The sequence below is a fragment of the Periophthalmus magnuspinnatus genome, chromosome 14 (assembly GCF_009829125.3).
Source record: "Periophthalmus magnuspinnatus isolate fPerMag1 chromosome 14, fPerMag1.2.pri, whole genome shotgun sequence".
NCBI classification, from domain to species: Eukaryota; Metazoa; Chordata; class Actinopteri; order Gobiiformes; family Gobiidae; genus Periophthalmus; species Periophthalmus magnuspinnatus.
In genome coordinates this window covers 1,402,349-1,411,690 of record NC_047139.1, presented here as the reverse complement: position 1 = coordinate 1,411,690, position 9,342 = coordinate 1,402,349, and the positions used below count along the sequence as shown (strand labels likewise).

The 9,342-nt window shown below is 40.8% G+C and overlaps 1 protein-coding gene across 1 annotated transcript; it reads right to left on the bottom strand.

Annotated features, from left to right (window-relative positions):
• Positions 1 to 1,952: 1,952 nt before the first annotated feature.
• LOC117381553 (olfactory receptor 146-like) lies at positions 1,953 to 2,903 on the bottom strand. Its single transcript, XM_033978535.1, has one exon. The coding sequence runs from the start codon at positions 2,901 to 2,903 to the stop codon at positions 1,953 to 1,955; it is 951 nt and encodes a 316-aa protein (XP_033834426.1).
• Between the last annotated feature and the right edge of the window lie 6,439 nt (positions 2,904 to 9,342).

Below are 9,342 nucleotides of genomic sequence, written 5' to 3'. Positions count from 1 at the left end.
TGTAGTGCAACATTTTATTTAAATTTTCATCATTACAAAGTGTAAACTCTCTTCCACTCTCAGTTTGACCCATTTTAAACACATCTGAGCCTCAGTCTGTTCTCTGTGATTAGTTGTAGTTAAACTCTGTCCTCACGTTGGCTTCTGTCATATAAACAAGTATAAATTGTCTCTTGAACAGCTCTTTGAAAAGAATGGACACAAAAGATTTGGATCCCATAAAGAAGCCGAAAGTCTCACCAGTGATGAAAAGGCCTCTGACCCTCAGGACACTCTGACCCTCAGGACACTCTGACCCTCAGGAGGTGAACTCTCAGGACACTCTGACCCTCAGGACACTTTGACCCTCAGGACACTCTGACCCTCAGGACACTCTGACCCTCAGGACACTTTGACCCTCAGGACACTCTGACCCTCAGGACACTCTGACCCTCAGGAGGTGAACTCTCAGGACACTCTGACCCTCAGGACACTCTGACCCTCAGGACACTCTGACCCTCAGGACACTCTGACCCTCAGGACACTCTGACCCTCAGGACACTCTGATAGAGCTGTGTCCTGCTGTGGTTTGCAGACTGTGACTCACAGGCCTTTCCTGACGATGACGCACGTTAACGATAAGAGTTTTACAGGCACATTTAACCCAGATGAACCTCAGCAAAATGATTATTAATGTTTATATCTTGATATATGGACAACATTGTGAAAAAACACCAGTATCACATAATGTGGGTTAATAAAAACATTTTAAGATCAAAATGACGAGTCTGACAGCAGCAGTTACAGAGAGAGAGGCCACAGTTTTTCAATGTAAAGTGAATTGGAGCCAGAGTCAGTGGAGCCACAAACACGTCAGTGATTATGTCTTATTTGGAATGCACCAGCTAGCACGTTACAGGAGACAGGGACTGACAGGGACAGACAGGGACTGACAGGGACCGTCAGGGAGAGACAGGGACTGACAGGGATTGCTCATGTTGGACGGGCAGGGCAGGACCGGGTGTACCTAGCCGCTAAAGGCTAAATTAGCATCATTAACTTCATGTTTAGGGCCCAGGGCTTGATTTGTATGTCTGGTCTGTGGATGAGGCTCATATCACAGTAAACCAGCACAGAACATGTTCCATTAACATCCATGAGAACAGAGGAGAACCTTCAGATAAATCAGAAAAGACGTTTGAAGAAAAGTTCTTTACAAAAATTATTTCCATTTTACAGAACTTCACTGAAATAAAACATTTTGATGAACAATTCCTCACTTGTATATAGTCTGCCTGGCCAAAAAAAAAGTCACCACCTGGATTTAACTCAGCAAACAGGTCGTCTCCTCCTGCAGTTGGTCCAGTCGAGGTTCAGCAGAATGAGGTCAGCTGACACCTGAATAAACTGAATGACCAGGTTATTCCATCAGTGGATTTTTGGGCATATTCCAAGATGACAATGTCAGGATTCATGGGGCTCAAATTGTGACAGAGTGGATCAGGAGCATGAGACGTCATTTTCACACATGGATCGTCCACCACAGAGTCCAGACCTTAACCCCAGTGAGAATCTTTGAGCTGGAGAAGCTGCAGCGTCAGACTCGACCATCATCCATGCAACAGGTGAAACATTAATGCAACACTGGATGGAAATAAATCCATCCAGAAGCGAAATCGAAACAATGACACAGTGAACGTGTCATAATCAAAGCTAAAGGAACAACCAAGTATTAGTGTGGGACCTTTTTTATTTGGTGGCGACTTTTTTATTTGGTCAGGTAGTGTAAAACAGGAGACGAGACTCCAGAACTTCATTCACTTTTTCTTCTTATCCTCTGTCCTCTCCACACACAACACGGAGCTCGCGTACATAAATAGTGCATGTGCGTATAGGAACAACCGGGCCGTGCTTTGGCCCACCTCCTCCAACTGGGCCACAGTTCTGTTGGGACTTTGGCTCAGTTGAAAAGGCTAGTGTGAGTGTACCCCAGTGACAGAGGCAAAGATGGAGAACATCCGTCTGAAGCTGTGGCGCACATCTTTGGACTGGAGTCCATAGATGAGCGGGTTGAGGCCGCTGGGGAGGAGGTGATACATCACTGTGATGAACTTCCTCTCCTGTACCAGGTTTGGGAATCTATGGAACGCGATTATCAACATCCCACTGCAAATGAACACCAGGTACGACAGCAGGTGTGTGGAGCAGGTCTGGAGCGCTTTACGGTTCAAAGACATGCTCTTACTGGTCAAACACACCACCGTGATCTTTGTGTAGGTGAGAATGATGGAGCCCATGGAGCCGGAGAACAAAACCACAGTGAAGAACAAGCCATAGACGTTGTTTATGTAGGTGCTTTCACAGGAGAGCTTGAACAGTGAAGCGTTACTACAGTAGAGTCCAGAGACTAGAGACCGACACCGCGACAGTCTCAGCGTGAGCCCCAGTAGAACCGCCACGAAGACAAACGCCACGCCCCACGCCCACACGATCAGCCCAACCAGCGTCCGGGTGCTCATGAGGGTGGAGTAACGCAGCGGTGAGCAGATAGCCATGTAGCGGTCAAATGCCATGATCATGAGGATGGTGTGGCCGGTGGTGTTGAACAGGTGACTGAGGAAGGCTTGAATCACGCAAGTGAACAGGTGAATGTGACGCAGCGCCAAAGGTTGGAGCAAATCGTACAGGAGGCGAGGCATCACTGTGGTATTGCCCAGGAGGTCGTTGGTGGACAGGTTGAGGTAGAGCAGGTACATGGGCTGATGCAGAGAGCGGTTTCTGATGATGAGGATGCACATGGACAAGTTTGAGAAGAGGACGAAAAGGTAAGAAAAGAGGAGGAGCAAGAAGACGGGGAGGGTGGAGCCAGGGTCCACGGTCAGCCCCTCCAGGAGAAGGTCCAAACTGTCTGAGCTGTTGGACATCACGCTGAGGAGAGAGCAGAGGGGAGAGGGACACGTGACCCCCGTTACAAATACACTAAAAAAAAGAGCATTTTGTCATAAAAAGGCTAATAAATAAGTTGATTAAAAACGTGATTAAAACATCTCAAAACAACGTCATTATAAAAATATAATTTCCAAAAATAATTCGTGGCTTTTATTATTTTGTTTAAAAAAATAATATTGTAAACTTTTATTTTTTGTCGATAAAGTTTTCCAAACGCCCCTCCCCCACCCACGAGGCCGCGCAGCAGCGCCAGGCCTGTTACAGCAGCGCGAACGAGCACGCCCCGCGGTGTGAACGAGCACGCACAGGAGCAGAAAACTAGAGAAATATTAAAAAGACCTGTTCTACTGGACCGAAGGAGGAATGTGAGCCACATAAGAGTTTAAGACGTTACGAGAAGATTTTAGGTGAGTTTTATGTTTTATTTTGTCTGCTTTTGTAAGGTACATTTTGCTGTGGTTAAACGAGGTAATTAAAACAGTTTAAACTGGACGAAGACGGCAGAAAACGGCTTATTTAAGTTGATTATAGTTTTATTTGATATTGTTTAAGCCTGAACATATTTTATTTTATGTATTTTGGGTATATTTAATGTGAAAAATCGTTGTAGCACTGAGCAGCCGCCATTTTGAGTTTTCACAAAGTCACGTAGCCACGTACGACGCTCCGCTTCATTTAGAGCAGTTTTATTCTTACTAAATTAATTAAAATGATTGTCTTTGTGGTCTGTCTTGCAGGGCAGGGTTCACGTTCCCCCACGTTCTCCTCCAAACTCACTGCCAAGACTGAGGTAGGACAGAGACTTTAAACGAGCATTTACACCAACGGGACACAAACACCAAAGGATTCACTAAACTAATGAACATTTAGAAAAAGCTGTTTCTCTTTGCTTTGCAATCAACTGTTATTTTTGGACCAACTTTAAAGGGGCACATGGTGTAAACTTAAACTGATTTGAAGTGTACAGGGTGAATACACTGAACTTAACATACAGTTTAAATCTAAAATTAGATTTACAATTAAATGAAGCCATCTTAAAGAAAAATTGAATCATAAAGACAACTAAAACCAAACATTTATTTGGGGGCCGGCCCCAGCTTTCAGGGGGCCCTAAGCTGAATTTGTCTGTGGGTCCTTAGCAGTGTCCCCTGACTCAGCTATTGGTGATTCACATTTGACAACATTATGACTCTCATCACCTCCACCTGTATTTGTATTTATATTTATATTTGTATTTGTAATTATATGAGCAACAGGCTGAAAACATGCAGTGTGTCACAATGAAGAAGAAAGCTAAAAACAGAAGTTGTTTATGTGGCTCAGATATATGTCCTTTATGTATTGTATAAATGTCCTGCTTCACTGTTTTATCTGTTTTTAGATTAAGAAGTAATTAATAATCTATTTTGAGTCCTTGCTCCATCTTTCCGAAAACAATCATCACCTTATGTTCTTGATGCCCAAGACTTTAGACAAACACACACACAGCCCTAATGTGAACACACACAGCCCTAATTTTACCGCACACACAGCCCTAATTTTACCGCACACACAGCCCAAATGTTAACGCACACACAGCCCAAATGTTAACGCACACACAGCCCTAATGTTAACGCACACACAGCCCTAATGTTAACGCACACACAGCCCTAATGTTAACGCACACACAGCCCTAATGTTAACGCACACACAGCCCTAATGTTAACACACTCACACACACACACAGCCCTAATGTTAACACACTCACACACACACACAGCCCTAATGTTAACACACACACACACACACACACAGCCCTAATGTTAACACACACACACACACACACACAGCCCTAATGTTAACACACACACACACACACACACAACCCTAATGTTAACACACACACACACACACAGACCTAATGTTAACACACAACTGCCCACACCTGTGCCTCAGGTGTAGGCAACATCAGATATTTAGCGACTATAAATAAAAACAAATGTAATGGTTTGAGGGGGATGTGTAGGCTGCAGTAAACACACACACTCTGTTTACAATAAAACATTACACATTATAATATTTTCAATATGAATGTTTGAGTTCTTGGAGGTTCTGTTCGTGTGTAAAACTCTAGTGGTTCTGTCCAGTTTGCAGAAAAAACTGTTTAGATAAAAAAGATGTTTATTGAGTCTGGCCTTGATCTTTGATATTCAAGCAAAAATAAGATCTGAAGTTATGTATGAAAAAAGATTAAATTTAAATGAAGGAAAACAATCTCTTCTTTTTTGTAAAGGTAAACAACATTGACACATTTAAAACAAAAAACACCCCACAGTCTGTGTTCAGACTTTACACTTTGTTTAAACTCCACACACCTTTGATAGAATCATTTGGATAATTTCAGCCCTGGAATTGCCAATGTACTGAACTAAAGAAAAGAAGCTTTTAAATTCAAAACTACCACTACATGACATCAAAGTGGAACAGAGTATCAGTCTCTACATCTACAAAGCATAAAATAAAGGGTTAATCAAACATGTATGAATAAAAAATAAAAACACACAACTCCAGGTCTGTTTTTGAGTAGGGAACAGCATTAAAACATGGCTTAAAGATACAAGAGTCAGTTTTGAGTGAAATGGGACATTTAAAAAAATGAAAAATATGTACTTAAGTGTGGTTATTAACAATTTCAATTCCAAATATTAAATGATTAAGCCTATTTAAACTCACAAAAATGTCCAGTGTTCTCTGTGTCCATTCTGTTTATATTTTTATGGGTTAAAGCTCAAAATGAACCAGAACAAACAATATCAGACATCCAAATCTTTGAAATAAACAGATTTTATCTTTAACATTTCATTAAAAACACATTTGAAACAAATGACATTTTACCTGTCAGCACTTCACAGATCCTCCTCTGCACCTGTCGCTCTGGTCCAACACTTTTATAATCACCTTGTCTTCTGTTTGTGATGTCACTACTGCACATGGTGTACTCAGGGAAAAGTACTGCTGTGGGAGTACTGGGGTAAAAGTACTCAGATCTGTTACTAAACAGTAATAACGCATATATAAAAATACTTCTAAGAGGAGAATTATAGTGGTCCTCTCGATTTTTAAAGGACCCATATTATACTAAATCACCATTTTCAGCTCTTGGATTGCTTGTCCTGGGTGTACAGGATCTGTGTTAACTCAGAAATGTTCAATTTGAACCACTCAGTAGCTGTAAAGATCTTTATATATCTTTTTAGACGCCTTTCATTTCTGAGTTAGATGCACAGTTTTCAGTGTCAGCATTCTGTTACGTCCTGATCTGTTGTCACTGATTTTCAAAGGAATTCTCCATAAAAGGTCAGACAAGTTCAATTATTTCCGTCTAATTGCTCTGAGTCGACCATCTTGTTTTTTGATAAAGCTTTGTGTTTGGTTCCTGGTTGAGTTTAACACCACGTACCAGTCACAGAACCTTTGACAACTACTTGGACTACGTTTATTTTTCAAGGAACTCTGTCTATGTACGTGCCCACGATGCTTTTTCTGTGCACATCACTTCAGGGAGAAATGTTTCACAAACTTGCACAAGTTTAATGAAGGATTTGTTCAAAGTCTTAATAGAGGGATCATTTCCTTCCAATTGACACGGTAAGTCAAAAATTACATCAAAATAATGATATATAGTATTGTATAAGTTGATGTGATGTGGTTTTTATGGCATCTTTGACTTTAGTATTAGCTTTGAATAACACTGTCATTGTGTTGTTTGTATATCTGTCTACATGAGGTCACTCTTGAGACTTGGTGGATTCATTACGGGATTGATAATTGCCCCTTTTGTATTTTCACTTCCATATCTTCCACCTATGAATGTTAACAGGTTAGTTAGCTGTAACTTGTAGCACACTAGGCTAATCGCTTGTCTACAAGATGCGCATAGGCTACTTGTTGGTCACAGAAGTAGATTTGGGTGGTATTTGGCAATTAAAGTTTAGTACCAGTTTTAATGTGTAACGTTATGTTCCAACCACTTCAAAGAATAAACACTGGTCTTTAAGAGCCAATCCTGTCATCACAGGATAGGCGGAAAACATCCCATACATTTTCAGTGGTGGAGATGGTAATGCTACAAGTAGCGTAAAAAAAACATGTACATATTCCTGTTGTGTCTTTGCAAACGACCACATGAGAGATGTAAGAAGACATAAGCTGCTATATCAAATGTTTAGCTGAAATACTTCATTTAGCTAGCTTTGAGTCACATTTAACGCAATGTAATAATAACAGAGGCAGTGTTCTGTTTTGATATGTGTGCACCTAAATATAGTGGATAACGAACACTTGTAGCTTAAACGAAATACCAATGGCTGCTAAGGGAATTTTGCTTATTGGTTATATGTGGTTCAGTTAACACCTCCTTGTTGTTTAGGAGACTTCCAGTGCACACCAGCCATTGTTTGTTACAATGAGCTACCAGACAGAAATAATAATGTGCACAACAGGGACAAAGCTCTCAGACAACAGAACTATCCAGCCTCATTTAAAAAGTATATGTAAAGATTTATACTAATGCAGATACTTTAAGAGGTCAATAGTTCCTTGTGTTTTTTTCATGTGAGTTTGGAGTATAGACCCTGGGCTGAAAGAACTGTAACTGTATGTCAGTGTTTATTTTTTTCCTTATTTTATTTTTTTTAACATATAAATGCTGACAGCCCCACAGCACAGATGTTGGTACGCCCCCTGTTGGCTTTGTGCGTAGACGTGCAGTTATCACATCAACACCTGTGAAAAGGCCAAACTTGGTGATATTTGCAAAGCGATAGCAGAAAGACCTTCTGGAAGAGAACAAGCAGAGGATCTCTTATGCAGCTCAACAATGAATCAGATCCACAGGATTATACATGTGATTCAGAAGGTTCACTGACTGCTTTGTGAGGGCTGTCTGAGATGTAAGTAAATGTTCCAATTACTAATCTCTTAAAAAAAAAAATGGCATTTTATAGATGGATTTGGCTGTGTCTGGGCTACATTAAGCAAAAACCCCCCCCAAAAAAAACAGTTTATCAAAAATGCCTGTTGGAGCTTTTTGAAGTGATTTTTTTTTTTTTTTTTTTTTTTGCATAACTAATTAAACGGCACAAATAGCTTATAAAGTAGTAAGAAAATATATGTGCAGACACATTATAAATGGAATATTTAAAACTTTCAACAAACAGGAAAAAAGTAACAGATGATTGTTGATTATTGCAGATGATGTTGACGTCTTGGAGCTGATCTTCGATGAGGTGATTCCAGACTTTACTTCAGTGGTCCCCAACCACCGGGCCGTGGACCTGTACCGGTCCGTGGATCAATTGGTACCGGGCCACCGGCCATCCAAGAAATAATTTATTATTTCCATTGTATTTATTATCTGAGTCTGAACAATCATTTATTTTGAAAAATCTTTTATTTTGAAAAATGACCGGATTCTCTCGGTTACATTTACACATTTGACCCACAATTAAGTCAATAGCAGAATAAACCACGCTTACCGATCAGGAACAGTATCCAGTCCATCAAAACATAAGGTCCTCTACTCCTGACCCCACCATGAGATCTACACTCGGTTCCACGAACCGCTCCGGGTCCGAGATGCCTCTAGTTGTACAAACATCCACAATGTCCTCGGTCACGGACTTCCTTTGATTTGTCCGTTTCGTCATGTTTAAAACGCAAAACCGCTGCCAAACAGTGCGCTCGAGGGCGGGCCGTCGGGACGTTAAGGGGTTAAACACTTAGAATCATTAGCGAGTTTCGGCCACATCGGCTGAAATGCTGGTAGCGGCGCATGAGGACGTCTGTCAATGACGTTGATAAGCTGCGCAAATACGTATGTGAATCACTTAATTGTCTGGAGCAGCTCGTCCCCGGTCACACTCACTGACTCACATAGAAAAATGGCGCAGATTGAATTCTTGTGTGTTTATTTTATTTTCATCTCCGGTTCGATTTTTTTTTTTTTTTTTTTTTTTGCGCAGCACAGATTTTCTGTGCGCGGAGACCGTGTCAGCAGTGCGCAATTGCGCACGTGCGCAGCTTAGAGGGAACAGTGCCTATATACCTGTATAAGTTTTCAGTGTAGTTAAATGTACAGAGCTGTATCAGTGGAATCAATTATTACGAGTCATCTGGCGCTCTCTAGTGGGTTAAGTTGGCTATGTCATCTACTTTTACTTGCTGGGATGCTCTGATTTACAAGTGTTTATTTGACCAAATTTGATTAGTTCTATGGAAGGGATTTTTTTTTTTTGTACACTACCCAAAAAAGAAAATATAATGTCCCAATAAGACAGACCCAAATGACACATTTACATCGACTATATGATTTATTTCAAACCTGCAAACCAAACTACTTACATGACAATACTATCATTATATAGACCTTATGTC